Source organism: Metarhizium album (genome assembly GCF_000804445.1).
Source record: "Metarhizium album ARSEF 1941 chromosome Unknown scaffold_29, whole genome shotgun sequence".
In the NCBI taxonomy this organism is placed as follows: domain Eukaryota; kingdom Fungi; phylum Ascomycota; class Sordariomycetes; order Hypocreales; family Clavicipitaceae; genus Metarhizium; species Metarhizium album.
The window spans coordinates 259,152-277,564 of NW_024467603.1; the positions used below are offsets into that span (position 1 = coordinate 259,152).

At 51.7% G+C, this 18,413-nt stretch overlaps 6 protein-coding genes across 6 annotated transcripts; 4 read left to right on the forward strand and 2 right to left on the reverse strand.

Moving 5' to 3' along the window:
- Positions 1 to 234: 234 nt before the first annotated feature.
- On the forward strand, positions 235 to 1,367 carry MAM_07319 (Intradiol ring-cleavage dioxygenase, core; the record flags this gene model as incomplete). Its single annotated transcript, XM_040826117.1, has 3 exons — positions 235 to 574; positions 626 to 754; positions 820 to 1,367. The coding sequence occupies 3 exons, from the start codon at positions 235 to 237 to the stop codon at positions 1,365 to 1,367; spliced, it is 1,017 nt and encodes a 338-aa protein (XP_040675966.1).
- Positions 1,368 to 5,071: 3,704 nt separating this feature from the next.
- MAM_07320 (Heat-labile enterotoxin, A chain) lies at positions 5,072 to 6,700 on the forward strand (the record flags this gene model as incomplete). Its single annotated transcript, XM_040826118.1, has 1 exon — positions 5,072 to 6,700. The coding sequence occupies one exon, from the start codon at positions 5,072 to 5,074 to the stop codon at positions 6,698 to 6,700; it is 1,629 nt and encodes a 542-aa protein (XP_040675967.1).
- Positions 6,701 to 7,396: 696 nt separating this feature from the next.
- On the reverse strand, positions 7,397 to 9,336 carry MAM_07321 (laccase-1 precursor; the record flags this gene model as incomplete). The annotated part of the gene is made up of 3 exons (XM_040826119.1): positions 7,397 to 9,070; positions 9,122 to 9,179; positions 9,233 to 9,336. 3 exons carry the CDS (start codon positions 9,334 to 9,336, stop codon positions 7,397 to 7,399), a joined length of 1,836 nt encoding a protein of 611 aa, XP_040675968.1.
- Positions 9,337 to 10,997: 1,661 nt separating this feature from the next.
- MAM_07322 (Pyoverdine biosynthesis) lies at positions 10,998 to 12,398 on the reverse strand (the record flags this gene model as incomplete). Its single annotated transcript, XM_040826120.1, has 1 exon — positions 10,998 to 12,398. The coding sequence occupies one exon, from the start codon at positions 12,396 to 12,398 to the stop codon at positions 10,998 to 11,000; it is 1,401 nt and encodes a 466-aa protein (XP_040675969.1).
- Positions 12,399 to 13,433: 1,035 nt separating this feature from the next.
- MAM_07323 (MFS monocarboxylate transporter) lies at positions 13,434 to 14,892 on the forward strand (the record flags this gene model as incomplete). Its single annotated transcript, XM_040826121.1, has 4 exons — positions 13,434 to 13,730; positions 13,839 to 14,039; positions 14,103 to 14,330; positions 14,395 to 14,892. 4 exons carry the CDS (start codon positions 13,434 to 13,436, stop codon positions 14,890 to 14,892), a joined length of 1,224 nt encoding a protein of 407 aa, XP_040675970.1.
- Positions 14,893 to 16,731: 1,839 nt separating this feature from the next.
- MAM_07324 (Six-bladed beta-propeller, TolB-like protein) lies at positions 16,732 to 18,057 on the forward strand (the record flags this gene model as incomplete). The annotated part of the gene is made up of 1 exon (XM_040826122.1): positions 16,732 to 18,057. One exon carries the CDS (start codon positions 16,732 to 16,734, stop codon positions 18,055 to 18,057), a length of 1,326 nt encoding a protein of 441 aa, XP_040675971.1.
- Between the last annotated feature and the right edge of the window lie 356 nt (positions 18,058 to 18,413).

The window sequence follows — 18,413 nt, forward strand, 5'->3', positions numbered from 1 at the left end:
CACTCATGCAGATCTGCCGCGGCAGTACGGAGTACGGAGTAGCACACATCCTCTCGTGCTAGTGTATGCAATCTTCCGAGTGAGGCTGTCTCGGCCGAAATAGCACGCTTTAAAAGAGCTCCCCCCGCCGTCACACGTGTGCAACATGTGCACGTATTTGAAGGACGTGGCTCGGAATCTCAGCATCGCACAACCCCAACCCTCCAAGTCCTCGAGGCTATTTTCAATCCCGACATGATGCACATTTTGACACTACTCTCGTGTGTACTTGCCGGCCGCCTGGCCGCTTGTCATCCCGGCGAGGAGCACGCAGCCGAGTTACGGGCTCGCGGTGAATTCCTGCAGGGCCACGTTGGCAACTTGGATCACTGTGCCCAAGAACTAGAGTCTTCTGGTGTTGACAGGCGAGATATACAGCGCAGGTTGTTTATGACCAATAGGCTGCGGCGAAAGCGTCGATTGGAAGATGAACAGGACTCCGAATCATGGCACGCTTTGCATGCGTCTCGAGAGTCGCTCTTCCGGTCCACTGCGTCATGCGTCCTAGCTCCCGAAGAAATGGTTGGACCCTATTGTAAGATGCCAATGGATCTTGTGATTCTCACACCCTAACCCGATGCGCTAGATGTCGCTGGTGAGAGTGTCCGGTCGGATATCACCGAAAGCCAACCGGGCATTCCGGTGGAGGTTGACGTCCAATTCATCGATGCAACCACCTGTAGGCCGGTAGTGGGAAAATATGTCGACCTTTGGCGTATGTTTCGCGCCAGATACGTACCGCCATTGTTTGACGAGCTAACAAGCACGATTCTGCTGCAGAGGCCAATGCTACCGGAGTATATGGCGGTGTCGTCAACCCAGAGAACGGCAATGGGCTGGCCGACCAAAAGAACCTGAAGAATACCTTCCTCCGTGGAGTTCAGAAGACTGACGACGACGGAGTCGTCAAGTTCTCTACCGTATTCCCTGGGCATTACAAGGGCCGCACTATCCACATTCACGTCATGCTGCACCCGAATGCGAAGCCGTACCCCGACGGCACCATCATCGATCACACGGCTGCCTACGTAGGTCAGATGTACTTTGATCAGAAACTCATCAACTCGATCGAGCGCCTCGCGCCATATTCGCAGAATCGCAACCCTCTCACGCTGAACAGTCAGGATCTCCTTTTACAGCAGGACCTTTCGCTCGGCGGGCACCCGATTGTACAGTACAAAATGATAGGCAATCGCCTCGAAGATGGTATTGTCGCATGGCTACGTTACGGCATCAACCCTGCAAAACGCAGTCGTGTATCCCCAGTCGCAACACGAGAGGGCTTCCTATCAAGGGAGACCCTTGAAGTCCAGAAGAGTGAGATGTAGCAAAGGAGCAAAAAAAGCTCAACTTGTCTGCTCGTACTATTCTAAATACTACATCCCAAGAACATTCGGGTGGCTCCCTGCTCAACGACTAGTGTCTGGCTCTTCAAATGATTGTGGGTGTTGTTGGTAAACTATGGTAGTCACTTCCAGTCTGTTGTTATGCCAATTTTTCCAATTTGAGGGCAGTCAACAATAGGCCTTGATTTTCTTTGGCCTCAGGGACGTGTCGAGCCCGAATTGCCCACCGCATGCATGTCTGCAGTCCATGTTTGGCTATGTGCAGCCCCTCCCGTCTTGGCTCAATCCGTCGAGTCATTATATCTGTTCCCTTGCTGGAGCGAATTGATTCACCAAGCAAGTTGGTTCATATTCAATACACAATGAAAACAAGTAGCCTTTCATAGAGGTCTTGAACTCCAATCACTAGAGGGCCTTGATCCCTGTCAGCTGATCATTCCAGAAGCGCTCCCGGAAGTGATTGGAGTGGATGCACGTTCTTTGTCTTGCCATCGAAATATTAGGTACGTGTCCATCATCAGCAGAGTTGCTCTAGGTCAGTTGGGTTGCGTGGCCTCGCATATATACTGTCGTTTTGAAAGGGTTTCATGAGCACACTCTTTTGGCAGTGAATCGTTTCTTCTCGAGTTCTGGCTAAGCTTATTGGGCACGGTTTGTCAATTTTTATTTAGGACCGCCTGTAGACTTGAGGTGTTCTATTGTATGACAAGTCCACGGAGTTCTCTATTCTTTTCCTCACGGGTAAAGCAGTAGTAGTCTCCCAAGTCCAAGCCACCGAGACCAGGGGGCAAGAAGAAGTTGGCTATCCATGATGCCTTTCTCACTGATTTCTATCGCAAAAGCCACAAGTGTTCGACGTCAGGAGTGCGTCTGGATGCATGGGCAAGAAAGCAAAGGCGAAACTGATGGACCCTCGAACGTACACGTACTACTACACTGTAGATTCGGATATTCTGGCGAGAATAATCCTCGACAGACCGCGGGATAACCCTTTCTTCGATGGTATCCATGTAGTCTTTTAAACTAACCCTCACCTCATTCAAGCCAGCCCTCGCATCCCCTCTCTTAACGATGAGTGCTCGTATCACGGCCCCCTGAGTAACATTTTGCGCATTTTTCAACACCACTTGCTTGAATTTCTCTTTGAAGTGGTCCCTGACTCGAGTGAGCAGCTTATCTTGGTCGAAATTGCGCTTCCTGAAGCAGTCGTTTTCTCTGAAATAGTTTGCCTCCTTGTACCGCTTGTGGCACCACTCGTCGGTTCCAAAGAATTGCTCGACATTATGTTTCGCGCTGCTGGATGAATTGGGTAGCAGAAAAGGGGCAAACCCCCGTGGTGCAAAGCACTCTTCGGGTCGATCAGAATACATCTGGCATACCACTTCTGTTCCCTCGCAGGCCTCGGTGGAATTCTCCCCTGGGTTGTCGCATTTCTCCGCAGGCTGGAGCCAAGTTACTTTCTGGGGCGCTCCACGATACCTGACGCAAGCTTCCTTGGATCCATACAAGGATATTCTAGCATTGGTGTCACAGTATTCGACTGTTCCAACGCAGGATTCGTCGTTGGCTTGGCGTTGTCCACCACAAAGGGCAGAGTATGGATGCAGAAAGGGGGGCTGCCGCCGCGACGAAAAGCATGCCGCTCTCTCTGCCTTGGGCAGTCTTCCACAGAAACTCTCCGTGCCCATGCACTCTTCCGTGGGATCTCCGAAGCATTTGGCGGCATCTTGATGGATAAAAGGCAGCTTCTCCTTCTCCTCCGAAGCAGTTCTCTCTCGGTAGCTCAAGCAGACTTCTGTAGAGCCGTACGCCGCAACTCGTGCCGGAGCCTGACAAAAAGCTTTGGTGCCACTGCAACCCTCATCGTCCACTCTGCCGGCATCAAGGCAACTTTGAGACAATGGTTCCAAAAACATACCCTTGACGTGACCCTCAAAGCACAAGCCACGGTAGACCGGATGCTCGATTCTAGAGCATATGGCATCTGTGCCTTCACAGCGCTCAAAGTCCGCTAGGCAATCAGTATGCATATATCTCCAGGGCTTTCGGGAGACCACGGCACGAAAGCAGGCATCCTGGCTGTCGCAGCCGGCCTCCTTGTAGTAATGAGGGTTAGAGCACCAAGCGTTGGTTCCCAAGCAGAACTCGGTTCGCTCATAACAGGAACCCCCGAGTTCCCACTTCCTTTGCCGAAGGTTATCTTGTCCACTCTGCTATGCTACTCAGCTCCGTGACGCCGACGAGTGGAGCGGACCAAGCAGTGAAGCTAAACGTACCTGACTGCCGTCTCTGAGCGACGTTGATACCAACAAGCACGAAGCCACTAAATTTGGCAAGATGGCCATCACCCACGTTTGGAGATGAGGTCGATGGACAATCTTAGTTGATGGAAAAGCAGCTCTCCGAGGATGTGCTGGGATAGTATGAGGTGAAGCAGAATACGCCCCCCGCTTTCACGCATCTTGGTTTTCTCAGACGCGGAGAAATAGCAGGTTATATACGTTGATTTTTTGAAACTTGGCAAAATGCACTGCACCGTTTGCCGTAGGATTTGGGGTGAGAACGCAGTCAATGGAAAAGTGCTAGCCGTACTGCCGAGAGCGGAGGCCAACTTCGCAGGTTGCAGTGTACGTTGCTCTCTTCTCCTTTGTCTTTGTGCAAAAGTGGCGCTATTTGGAGACTTTACTTTCTGATTGGAGGTGCCGCTTGTAGCTAAACGCTGTGATATAGGACTAGACTATAGAACACACATATACATATACCATGTGAATTTGGTTAAATCGCGCAGCAGTGTCTACTCCGCGCACCCAGCACCCGCTGTTGCCAAGTTTGAGTGGACATGGTCAAGGATGCAGGTAGGTGCCTTTGGAGAGAGAGCTGGGTCTAATGGACGAGCTTTTCCTAGATTATCTGTCAATCCTAGAAGAAGCCAACTGGGAAATCAGCCCTGCTATTTCACCATGCAAGCATTTTATAGTCCTTGTGGGGCCTGATAGAGGCAAGGATAGCTTAATCACCGTCTCGGCTTGGAGACGATAATTAATACCGGGAGCATTATATAGGGTTATTAATAAAGGCTTGTTGATGTCATTATGCCTGGATTAATACAAGTAAAAATACTCTTTATTATAGGCCATGATATTACTATCATGTCGAGGTAAGACCTTGTTTAGTGCCGGCCGCTCGGCGGCAAAAATAGTCGGCTATGCGTACTGAGGTGGGTTAGCGAGCGGCACGGTCACGATGGAAATGGCACACGAGGTATAGCCGTATTGCGGCGACAAGTTGGGTACTCGTAGGACGGCTGTGTGGCGTTTTCGTTTCCAGTCTTGTTTCTTCTCTTGCCCTAGCGCGTCATACGATAACCTGTGAATAAATATCCCTCGCGACTGACTCGCAGCCTTCTTGGTGCTGGAGGAGCGCTCACGTTCGTGTCCTCGCACCGATTCACTTGGCTGCTCCCTGGCAATAAGCTACCAGACCGGCATATTTCGTGGCTGCGTCGTTTTTTCCACCCTCGGCCGTTGATAACAGGTGCGTCGAATGCATGGGGCACAATGATGAGGGCACAAAAATACTGTCAGACAGCTATGGTTATATACTGCCTCGAGGGTGTGTGCTTGAAAATAACTTGGCTGTGTAGTGAGGGTTGATGGGTTTTGTTCCCTTTCTGCTTGCCAGGCACAATGAGATATTTCGCCACCTTTGCGGCATTGCTCGGTGCCTCCAGCGCAGGGCTAAGATCAGGACTTGGCGGTACTTCCGGCGGAGGGCAGCTTAAACCACGACAAAATGGTGCGGCCGTTGTGGAAAAACCAGCGTCGCCCCAACCGGCTTCGATACAATATGTATTTCGTGGGGCCAGACGAGATCTTGCGACGATCAAGGCAGCTGGGGGATTCCTGCCGCGGGTGGTCAACCCAGAGACTCCGGAAGCGTATGGCTTATGGGATCACATAAACTCCTTTATTGACATGAACTCCGATTCTGCGGTACCCCACAGCCAGTATATCTCGACCTCGAGTTCGTTTGCCGTGGCCGCCAAGTTTGCGGTTCGACCGGGCGGCAGTTCGACCAAAGGCCCGGGCTGGGTCTACCGCATCCATGCGACACCAAACATGGTCGATACGGCGGAATCTTTATCTGACGCATATGAGACTGAGGAAGAATTAGAAATTTCAGCCCTCGGGGCTATCCTTGAAACCCAGATAGAGGGCTGCGTCCCGATACCAGCGGACTACGACTGGGAAGCGGCACAAAAAGACCCGCAGGGAGCCTTTGAGGCACTGTCTCATCTATATGTCAAGAATCCCGACTACGACCCCAAGTTTGACAAGTACACCATCAGTGGCGGGCAGCCGCAGTTGGCTGGACTCCCGCCAAAGGCTCCTCTGTGGAATGAGCCGCCATGGTCTGAATTCAAGCCATCTCTCGGAAAGTCTACAAAAGAATATGCCATTGAATTTATGAACAAGGTCGGCTCGGCTGTCGGGTGGCGCGGACACTTTCCTTTATTGGAAGCTGCGGGGGAAGCCGGGGAGACGGGGGAGAAGAAGAAGGAACAAGAAGAAGAAAAGAGAAGAAAGGAGGAGGAGGAGAAAAGAAAAGAGGAGGAGGAGAGAAGGAAAGAGGAGGAGAGAAGGAAAAAGCAAGAGGAGAGAAGAAAACAGGAAGAAAAAGAAATGAGAGAGAAAGAGGAGAACGACAGGAGAAAACAAGAAGAAGAAGAGAGGCAAAAACACGAGAAGGTCAAGAAGAAGGTAGAGGAGGTCAGGGATCAAGCCCTCGATCATGTGAGCAAAATGTCCAACTCTAATATCCCGGCCGGGCTGAAGAATGCGTTGGCAGGCGCAGCCATCGGAATAGGGGCCTTGGGACTCGCAGGCATGGCGACTACAATGGCCATTGAGGGCGCAGCTGCTGGTGCTGCTGGCACCGCTGGTGCCGCCGAGGCTTTGGGCATTGGGTCTGCATCCGTTGCCGAAACGGCACATTTGTTGAGTGCCGAAACCATCAGTGCGGCCTCGCAGCTGGAGATTGCATCCGTCATTGCTGAAGTCGACCCCGAGTTGGGATTGGACATGATGCTGGATCTTGCACCCGAGGTCCCGACGACAGCCTTGGAGGAAGAACTGGCCGTCGCTGAGCTGCTCCCAATGCACAAGCGGACTGCGATCCATACTGGAGACTCACCGAAACGCAAGGCAGCCATGAAGCGATGGGTGCTCAAGGCAGTTGGCCCGGCCATGCAGCGAGCTCTGCTGGCCGCCTTTGAGCTCGGGACCAAGGAAGCTCGTCAAAAATTGGGAGTGTAGAGACAAGGTTGGATTTGAGACTCTTGGTGTATACAGCTGGGTTTGGGACGTTTCTCAGCTGCTATATGCGAGAAAGGAAACCTTGAAGGGCGAGATAGGTGAATTTTATCTCCAGAAGCGCCTCTACAATTAGAAAAAAATAAGAGAATCAAATATTGCCGCCAGAGGGCCACGTTCAAAGATCTAGTCAAAATATTCACTTCACCCCAACCCTGGCCCAGGACATCTTGCCAGCTTTTGTGCGAGTGCAAATAAAAAGAAGCATGGCACGATGAAGGGATTTGACCTTGACCTGTGCTGAAGATCAAACTTCTATATACCCGTGAGTCGAGTCATTACTCCGAGCCTCTTACTAAGCCCTAGTCACAAGTAGCCTGTGACTGCGGCTACACAGCTTTGATCGAGCATGTCTGTCTTCGGAGTAACCAAGCCAATCAAAGCGTCTCTCGTATGTGGAAAGAGTCTTTCCCTAGTCGTACCAGGTACCATTATTTACCGTAGTGCATCAAGTACGACTTGCGGGGAATTGGTTGTAGCTCCGAGGGCAGAGAGGACGCCAAAGGACACCATGTATTGATGCCAAACTTTAGCTTGAAACTTCCGTTGACACTGCTGGCTACACCGCCACGACGGACAGACTGCAGGGTTCGAGTAGATTGTATTCATTGTCAACTCCATATATAACTTACACAAAACCTAAATGCCAGAGTCAATCTGATCCACCACGTGAGTACTGGTCCATTTTTCCCAGCCGCTACACGTCTCGTCCATGACGAACGGAATTGGCGTTTTGGCCAGCTCGGTCGGTCTCTCCAGTATCATGATGTTGTACCCCATGGATGCGTGCCACGCAATATGACAATGCAACGACCAGACGCCCGGGTTGTCCGTCGTGAACTGAAGGACCAGGTGCCCGTAGCGACGCTGCATGTGCGTGTCGCGCCTGAGGGGGTTCTTGGGGTTGATGATCGTCTTGCCATCCCATTTTCCAGGTCCCTCAGCAAGCACCTGGAAGTTGTGGCCGTGCAGGTGCATAGGGTGCGCGCTCTGGTAGATGGTGTTGAGCACAATGCGCACGGTCCTGTTGGTGCCAAAGTCGTACACGTTGGCTTTGGGGTCGGGGAAGGTGAAGTTGCCCTTGTACGCCTCAAGCATGAGCGGGCGGTTGTAGTCTGTGTACTGCGTCCTGTTGTTCATGATCCAGACATGATGGCCAGTCGCGTTTGTAAACAGGTCCACCTCGATAACCTCCAGCGCGTCGGGTTCGGGATCAACAGCCTGCGGAAAGAAAGGGACCGTCTTGTTGAGGTCATCATTCTTGCACAGAAAAGACTTCTCGTCTGCAGCGGCGGCAGCGGCACTGATCCTGCTTCTGGGCAGTTGAATATTGGAGTTGCCCTGATAGGCAACGACGGCCTTTGCCTCGGCGTTGTGGGTGACGGAGCAGTTGCGCGTAATGGTCGAGCGCATCCAGTAGGTCTCGTTGGGATTGGCATCTGCCGTGACAAGAATATCCGTTCGCTGAGCGGCACCCAGAGTTATGAAGTCGGCGTCATAAGGGACGAGCGGTTCAAAGTCGTTGGCAATGACCTTCATCTTGTGGCCGTCAATACTGAAATGAACCAGGGCGGCAGCACCGGTATTCATCAGGCGGAGGCGGTGAGTCTTGCCCGGCTGGAACCGGAACTGGGCGAGGCCGGCGTTGGAGTAGCATGTTGAGTTGCGAGGGGCCATGGAGCAGTTGTAGTTGTTCTTGCCGTTAATCAGACTATTGTCTGACCAAGGGACGTAGACGTTGAAGTCGGTCGAGTTACTAGCGGCGGCGGCGACCACATCGTGATACTCGCTGTGGTAATAGTCTCCGAGCATCACAGGCCCGATATCAACATCATACGGGACGTGCTTCGGCCCGTATATGATCATCGGACCCCAGACACCGGCAGTGTACTGAGCCGAATAGTGCGAGTGGTACCACGACGTGCCGTACACATCAGCTCGAAAGCGGTAGGTGAAACTTGAGCCCGGTGCTATGGGACATTGGGTGACTCCAGGCACACCGTCAAACCAAACCGTTCCCTTCTGTGTGATGCCATGAAAATGCATGGCTGTACCTTCCTGCTTGCCGTTGTGAATGTCCTCGATATTGTTGTGAACGCGGACCTCGATCCAGTCACCCCAGTTGGCCTCGATGGCCGGGCCTGGGAACCGCCCGTTGACGAATATGCCGCTCTTTTCAAATCCGTCGGGGGCGAGGATGCCCCGACGAATGTCGAAATCATAGTAGCGGGTCACTCCAGTCACTGGGGGGTCGAAGTAGGGATTGTTTGACAGGTTGTGGCGAGGACCCCATGGCTTTCCCCCAGGCATAGGCTTTTACTCGTTAGCAACGTTTGTGGCTGGGGCTGTCATTGATAGACTTACATTGTTAGAGAGAGAGTCGGGGAACGTGGCCATGTCTAGAGTCCCCCATTTGGAATTTCTTTCGTTCGTCAGTTCATGTCTTGGTTTTATGTACTTGACCAGCCATCTTACCCGTTTGTTACATTCTGGGGCAAGGTAGGTGATACATAGCCGGCCGCCGCCACACCGCACAAGTAGACAAGAGGTCCCAGGGAGCGTATTGACAGAGTAGTCATGGCTAGGTAGAAAGTAGGGTTGATCAAAGTTGGCACTGAGCAGAAATGTTCCTCCACGATTCTAACGCCTGTGGTCATTTGGAGTATATATGTCTGCCCAACTACCCAAGTACCTAGGTAGACTTGGAGCAGCGCCCGGCCAAACGGACCCCTTTTCCAGCATGTGAACGTGCGGCTGATGCCCTTGGCCCTCTCAACGCGGCGTCAAGGAGACGGCTCGCATCCTTGGCGGCCTCGGACCGTTCCATAAGTAGAGGAAGTGAGGCCAAGCGTCGCATGTCCCCGGCGGAGCACGTGGTCTCGAGGCATTGTTGGTAACGATCGATGCTATCTCAACTCGTGTCGACAGGGATGTTACTGTGCGCGACGGATGAGCCTGCTCGGCGGTGGTTTCAGACGGTAAGAGTTATCCGTGCCTGTAGAGGAACGTTTGAAGCCTTGTATGGCGCAAGCAGGCTGAAGATTGCGGCCACGTGGAGTCCAGGGGGGGGGGAAGGCAGGGTTGATGGGTTGAAGCATTAGTGCCATGTCAAAGCCACGTGTGAGCCACGCGAATCCTGTTCCTTCGGGTCCCGAAATACGGGCGCAGGGGGTGCAGCTTCCTGCAGCCAGATACGAATCGACGCTGAACCCGTCGATTACTGAATTCGGATCGATTGCCTAGCACCTGAGTCACTCGGGATGTCATTCGGGTTGCCACCGTCTCCGGCCGGATTGCGCCCCGGCGGGGCCCACTTTTACCTTTTGCACCGGCCATTACCGAAACACCAATAAGAAATGAAATGACATCTGGACTCTGGAACATCCAGGATTCCGCCCACAGGTCGCAACCCGGTGACCGACAAGGCCAACTGCTGCTAAAATTAGGTCATAATCCAAACAGCCATGTGTGAAACGTATCCGGGCACGCTCCGGTGCAAGGCTAGCATAGTCAAGCTTGATGGACCCCAAGCCACGCAATCCAGTTCAGCCCTACTTTGCTCTGTCGTGCATTTGCACCACAGTCGGATGCTGGATCTCCGTGGACGGAATGTCGTTCCGACCTCGTGGCAATGGAAGACGTCCAGTGTTTTATAGAGCGTCTAGAGTCCGCAAAATTACAAACAACTACACTTTAGGGTTATAAAACTTTTTAAAGAAATAAATATAAATAAAATCCAGAAAAATAAGAGGCAAGTTTTGTTTTAAGAGACTTGTAGTTTAAGTATTATTTTAGTTCTTTTTATTCTAACTCTACTTTCGCAAAAGATAACTCTAGCTCTACTACTAGAAGATAGAAGATAGAAATATTTTAGAAAAAAAAAAGAAGAAATATTTCAAAAACCTTATAGTAGATAATACATTTTATATTATTATAGAGAAAATTTTAATTATTGCTCTATATTAATTTTTAGTACGTTTCAAGTAATAGGAGTTGATCTAGCAGCGTTTTGCTGGCCTCTACTAATGTGCCACCGTACCTAGGACAGCATCGGATTGTCACTGACGCTCCATCTTAAGCAGATATAATCAATCAACACTTGCTTTTAGGATACGTTAATCTACATAATTATCCAAGTTCCACAGTCCAACATACATATCTATACACTAATGCATAACAAGAATTCCAAGGCCGGAGAAAAGTCCACGGTTCTAATCAAATTTTCAAGCACAGCTCCCGACTAAAATTTGTCTCCAAGTCCATGTTTGTGGATGGGCGCAAAACCCGTGGCCACAACTGGCCCTGCCGTATGCGCGGCCCTCAAGACCGCCAGCTTCTCCAGCTGCCTCGCTGACAGTGACTTCGTCCCCAAAAGCTCCAGTCTTGCCGGCCTGACAATCATTCTGTTGGGATATCGAGGCTCGCACACGATTTCATCATCTTCAAAGTCCCACTGCTCCGACTTCTCGCGGAAGTAGAACCCGCGGCCGTCCTTGGGAACCAGATCATGCGACTCCTGCACGTCTCTAGAGTGCACAGTCTTGTAAGAACCATCCAGAGAGATGGCCAGGCTTGAGTGCCACGGTGAGCGTGGAAAATCACCCGAAGCTTGCGTGATGAGCGGCACCGAAAGTTTGACCGCCCCAGAGGATGGGTGGATGGAAAGACGCACGTATTCGGGGCAATAGGCCTGCAAGAGCTTGGTGAATGATTCCGCACGGATCATCATCTGTATGGCCACCTTCTTGACCGTCTTGCGGTACTGCTGGCCGCTGATCGCCTTGGTGGCCGCAGTGATGGGGCTGAATTTCAGGTCAGCTTCGAGGAAGCGGATGAATCCGCAGTAGGTCAGCAGCGTGTCCGGGTCATCCTTCATCATTTGGCGTACTTCTGCCTCGGTGCGTCCGTAGCTGGCGAGGAGCTCGTCGCGGCAACGCTGGGCAAGCGAGAGATAGAGCTCTTTGTCGAGATTTTTGCCGTCTGTGTAGCCAAGAATGTCCATTACTCTCATGAGATGAATGTTCTTCAGGCCATGATTCTTGGCCATCTCCACTAGACCCTCGCCGTATGCCCAGGTATCTTCGTCTGGTATGCCAACAACATCGTCGAAGACGAGGCCATCAGTGGCTATGAAGACTTTACCTCCAAGAGGATAGACTTGCTTAATATCTTCGCACATCTGGTTCAATCGGTAGAGTGCAAGCTCTTCGCCCAAATCAGGCAAGATTCCCGTCACTTTATCCAACTTATTGACGCTCTTCCAGGGAAAGGCCGGCATGATCAAGCGCACAGCTTGACTCTTCTCAATCTGTGCCCTGACCTTGTCCATAAAGAGCGATTTTCCCAGCCACTGGCCCGAGTTTGCTGCAACACCTGACGACGATTGATGCTGGCCGTAGCGTTGCAAGACATCCAAGATGGCACTGGCAAGCTGGTCGACGTCGTGAACAGGAGTTGTTGACCTCGCCGGTGTGTCCGGCGGCGTGATCTCGACATTGTGAAACTTTTCATTACTTGCGTCCGGCAACCGCTGAAATAAGAAGTCCTCTGGTTGCTGCCCACTAATGTCGAGTTTGGGAGTCCAGTTGAGGGGGAATCTCGTAGACTCCACGGCATCCGGAGCGGCAATGGTGGCAGGCATTTTCAACTTTTAATTTCTAAAGGCTTGTTGAAGAGGGGTAGTGATTTGCGAATGACTTGTCCTCGAGACTTTTAGGTTCTTTGAAAGAGAGAAAGGCAGACTAGACGAATCTACAGTCAGAATTCAGGATGTTCTTATAAGGATGACTTTCAACAAGTCGCTTTTTGACGAGGTAGCTTTTTATCGTCCATTCAAAATCAAAGTAAACAGGCAGCCATAATAATGTCCGTATTTATACACGTCGAGTCCGTCTTACATGTTTCTACATCCCTCAGTCACCTACTCAGGACTTCGGGTAGGGTTTCCCTGTGCCAGGGGTGTCCAGACGCCTCCATCTAGCTTACGCTTGGTAGGTTGCGAATATTTTTGACACTAAATTCTCGGTACCAGACCCAAGGGGCTCGCAGGGCTCGTTGTTCAAACAAAAGGCCGCGCAACTTGAACGACTAGGATGCTTGGAAGTAGCTGTTGGTTCGGTGTGGTGAAACAAGAAGTCGCCGACACGTGGCTCGGAACTGAGCCGCAACGAAGAGAGGGCTGTGAGTAATTACACGGCATAACTTTCCAAAATCACCTTAGCCGATAAGAGCTAACGCACGGGCTGTTGAACAGGAACACGAGGCAACGCCGGCCAAGCAAATGTGGATCAGGGCGCAAAAAAGAGGGACGAAGATATGAATAAGCTTATATAAAGACGGAACGATGAATCAGGCCGGGCAAGGCTCGCTCACAGAATCTAAGTGGTATGTGGTAGTTGAGCTGTGTATTTTGGATGAAGCAAAATTTGGGACAGTTGGTCCTTACTTTTCGCTCTTTCGGCTCCCTCTGAACTCATCTCGGGATCCGACTTCGCCGAGGACTCAGCTCTGCATTTTATTGACCGGATTACTAAGACCCCAGCTGCACTTTTGTCGCGGGCCCGGCCTTTACTTTGAGCCAAGCTCATTGCTCGATCTCATCCTGTCTCTTTGATCGCACTTGGAACTTTTCACATCCGCATTTTCCCATTCTATCATTTACTCAACAACGCAAAAAATGGCGCGCGAAATACCAAGACAGCATAGCACAGAACTAGAGCCTATTCCGCATCAACAAAAGGCCTCGAGCGACGGGAGCTCTACCCATCTCAGCGACGATTCCTCTCCGTCGACAAACGACAATTTCGACCAGCCGAGTAGCGATGCCCGGCTCAATGGCGGATTTACAGCCTGGTCGCAAGTCTTTGTTAGCTTCCTGCTCGTCTTCAACGGGTTCGGCTACTTTTCCTCCTTTGGCCTGTTCCAGTCTCATTGGGTCGAGTCATTGAACGCTTCTCCATCGGACATTGCCTGGGTAGGCTCGATGATGCTTTTCCTCCTTTTTTTTCTCGGCATTCTGTCTGGACCTCTCATGGATAGAGGGCATTTTCGGTCGATTATTGTTGTTGGATGCGCGTTCCAGATTCTTGGCGCGTTCTCAACGTCGGCTGTCACCAAGTACTGGCAGCTGATACTGGCCCAAGGTCTTGTGCAGGGGATTGGAAACGGCATGCTGTTCACCCCGTGCGTCGCTTTGGTCTCTGTGTACTTTGACAAGGGCAGAGCATTCGCACTCAGCTTGGCTGCATGCGGGGCGCCTATAGGCGGTATTGTCTTTCCCTTGGTACGTTTCTCTTGCCTCATCTCGATCCACTAGTTGTACCTACTTACGCGTCTTCGGTGATAGATCTCCCGCCAGCTCTCCAGCACTGTAGGCTTCCCCTGGACAGTTCGGGTGATGGGTTTTATAATGGTATTCAACACATTTCTCATCCTGGCTTTGGGCCGGCCGCGAAAGTTCAAGAAAGAGAGGAGGCCATTATTAGAGCCAGCAGCGTTCAAGGAGAAAGTCTATCTGTTCTATTCCATTGGCATATTCTTTACACTCTGGGGGCTCTACATTGCGTATTTCTATGTAAGCTGTTGGTCTCACGCGTCTTTTGCATGTCGCACCTGCTAACTTACCGGGCCTGGTGTAGACGTCGACTTTTGGCCGAAAGATTATTGGGCTCTCTGATTCCGATTCGCTCACTCTCCTACTGGTCCTCAACGCTGCCGGCGTGCCTGGGCGCCTTGTTCCGGCCTTCATCGCCGATCGCTTTTTCGGACCTTTCAACACAATGCTGCCTTTTGTGATGGGGTCCAGCATCATGCTGCTAGTATGGATGCGAGTCGAGACCACCAGTGGATTCTACGCCTTTGTCGTACTTTACGGTATTTGTGCCAACGCGGTGCAAACGCTCTTCCCCTCGACGCTATCAAGCCTCGTCGCGGACCCCAGCAAGATGGGTCAGCGTGTTGGCATGGTGTTTGGCGTGGGCAGTCTAGCCTGTCTAACCGGTCCGCCCTTGGCAGGCGTGCTAGTTGGGGTCGGCAACGGCAGCTACACCTATATGCAGCTCTACGGCGGGCTGTCGGTCATGGTCGGATTCGTATTCTTGGGGGTGTCCCGCTTGTGTCAGTTACGGGGGTGGTAAGAGGTGCAAGCATGCCAATTTTGGATTTCAAGTTGCAGATATAGCACATGTCCATTGTCGATGGATCCGAAGGAGATTTTTCTCGGAAATTTTTTTTAGAGGTTTCAGCAGCCGCGCATGTATAGAGTTCCAGGATATTGGGTAAGCAGGGCGTCAAGCAACAAGGAAAGGGGACATGCTGCCGACTTTCAATCTTTGTGGCATGTCAAGGCCCCAGAATAACACAATCTAGCTTGCCGTCCGACACGAATATTTTCTCTCTGCTCAGTAGTATACGTTTTGCCTCCAGTTGTGTTCTATCTTGACCATGAGACCTCCAGGACTAGCCAACAAGCCGACAGCGGTACCCTACAGCGGCCAATGTTGTACGGGGAACGAGGTAGAGTGCATACAAATGCCTCACTACTCCGTATACCCCCTTCAATTCAGCCATATTCCGATGCAGGGCATGCCTGTATGCAATCCACCTTGATTCCGTCGTGTACAGGCGCGGACCACCGCGCACTTGGAACGTCTCTGCGCGAAATATCTGATTCTGATCCGCCCGATTACATGGCATATGCACGTTGTCGCCTGTCGTTTACTTGCTGGGATGGCGTACCCAAGTTTGGGCACAAGCTGGCATTACAAATCAGGCACGCTGACAAATAGGCTGACGTGGGAGAACAAGACAAGAACTGGACAAAGCGCAGCGCTCGAGATGTACTGCGGGGCGGCACGTTGTTATGGAAGCGTCACCAGCCACTTCAGCCCTATGACTTTCACGCGTGGGGGCTCCTGCTCGCAGGTTTTGGCTAACGGGGGTAGCACGGGACGGACTGGGGCTCCCGCCCAATCAGGCGTGAACTTGGATGGTCTGAATTCGGCAAGGCCCGATCAGCCCCGCCATTGTCTGACACCTTGGCGCTTGGTGACAATGGGCAATGCCCAAAAAAAGCGCCAATGGTTTGCAAGCGCCGGCAACCAACTCCACCGCAAGCTGACATTAGCACTAGGGAGCGTCCGAGCAGCCCCGTCGGCCTGAACCCGGGGGCATCTTCGCCCTTCCTTGGTCGGGATCCATGTCCAAAGGCCCAGAGGATTCGATTTCGTCGGGGTGGTGTGGAGTGGACAGGGTAATGTCGTAGGCACTCCCACGGCAAGGATTCTACACCAAGGGTGTCGTCACTGCTACCATGATCAGTCCTTCTTTTTTTATTATTCAAATAGGCGGCCCTTTTTTCCCTCTCATGTATAAGGCTGCTTCCGTGTTGCGACGGATATTTGCCCCGAAAGCACGCTCCACCCCTTTGTACAATTCTCCTGGCTGTCCAGAGTGTGTCCCACCGTGATTCTTGGCCTACTAAACCACCGTATTGCAAAGCTAAAGAATGCTTAGTTGGAAGGTGGGTAAATGTTTTTATCCAGTGGTTCAGACTTACGTGATGTGTACGTCAGCAAAGACCTTGAGGCTACAGAATTAATGAATGACTGATTAGTGCCAAGACGAACTTGAATCAAGTTATGTGACAGTGGCTGGGCTGCTCATAAGATCTTCCCATGTCATGCCCGCATGAATAGATAGTCCTGACAGAAACCCCCGGCAGGACCCTCTTTCATGCCCACGTGCGGACATGAACCAGGAACGAAAACAAGCGGCCGAAAAGGTGGAATAGACTTCTGGGTTTTCTAGAATCTCCACCTGCTTCGGATATAGCCACAGGTCGGCATTACAGCATCGATCAACGGTTTATGTCAAAGTGTATAAGGTACTTAAATCCTGCCTCTTCTGAAATGTTGTTCTCCTACAACTCAGCTTACCCTTTCTCCTTCATTTATACCACTATCCCATTCCCCACCATGCGTTTCCTGGCATCATTGCTTACTACATCTCTGGGACTCGCTGTAGAGGCTGCCCACCGGACAAGTGGCGACGCTGTCAACAACACGAGAACAAGCCACGTGGCATTCAAATGTGGCCCCAAAACTGCAAACGTTACCTGTGTTAATCGCTATGGCTCTCTTCTGCCGCCGTCTTTCTCCCGCGATCCCGACCCTGCTGTCCCATACACCGGTACCACGGTCCCGGAAGATTCGTCGTGGTTGCTGGTACAAGGTGCAGACTTCGTGCTGTATGACCACAAAAGAGGGTTGGAGCTTCTCGGTTCGGCGCCCAAGATATATCGCGGACTCGTGCCCACGCTCAATGTCATACATGAGGCGCCCGTATTCGTCCCGGGGCTCAACAAGCTTTTTGTGCAGCAGGATGGTCCCCCCGGAGGCATGTCCATCATGCAGCTGGACCTTAACCACGACCCTCCCGTTAAGTCGTGGGTTCAGACTGACCCCCCCATCTACCAGCCCACCGGAGGACTCTACAACCCTAAAGACGGCATGATCTACTACGCTGTCCACGGCAACAATGCGTCTCTGCCTAATGGACTCAAACAGCATGCCGGACTGGCACGCGTCGACCCCAGGACTCTAAAAGCCGAGTGGTTGGTCAACAACTATTACGGTTTCAACTTTGCCGGCCCCAACGATCTCGTCATTGATCCCGTTGGCGACATCTGGTTCACTGATACGGACTACGCCTATGTGATTGGTGTTTCCGACTCTCCCAAACAGCTACAGCTGGCGACCTGGCGGTACCGACCTTCGACGGGTCAGGTGCAGGTTATGGACACTAGTCTCTCCTATCCCAATGGTATTCAGTTCTCGAGGGATTGTAAAAGACTATTCATCGCCGACTCTGGTCTTGAAAGCTATAGTCCTATTCCAACACGCGGCGCAGGTGACTTCTACAACTACCCTTTGTACATCCAATTCAACAGCACCGGGGCACGCAACATCTACGCGTGGGATGTGGCGCGAACAGGAAGCGACGGCAAACATCCTGTCATCAATAACAAGCGCGTCATATTCCAGTCGCTTGAGGGGGCGCCGGACGGGCTCAAAGTCGCCGCAAATGGGTACTTGGTTGTTGCGGGCGGACTAGCTCCGGGCGTTGATATCATCGATGATCTAGGCAACCAGATTGCCCGGATCCAGACCAGTCATCCGGTCGAGAACATTCAGTGGTCCGGACATGATCTAAAGACGATATGGCTGGTGGGGATTGGCGGCATCACCAAGGTTGAGTTTGATCTTGCCGGTCCCGACCTATCTAAATTTTATCAGTGCTAGGTTTCATGAGAATGGGAGGGCAAGTGTTAGACGGAACTCGAGGACAGAAGATTAACCACATGACCTCCTGCAATGCACAAAGTTTGCAGTCATGACAATGCCCTCACCCGAGTGCCCAGGTAGCTGTCACAAACAGGCCAACAAGGCTCGAGGCATCAACCCCCTTGATGCCTCAATCATCCAGTCCAAGGTCACACACTCAGGCATCTTCTTGTTTGTATATATAGCTCTTGCTATTCGAGCCCTTGAGGTTGAGGAATCAAGGGCATTTAAGACTACACGATATTATATGTAAATTAAGTTCTTCTGCTCTGCGTCCTAAATATCACTACTGTAATCCAGCTCTTGTTGAAGCT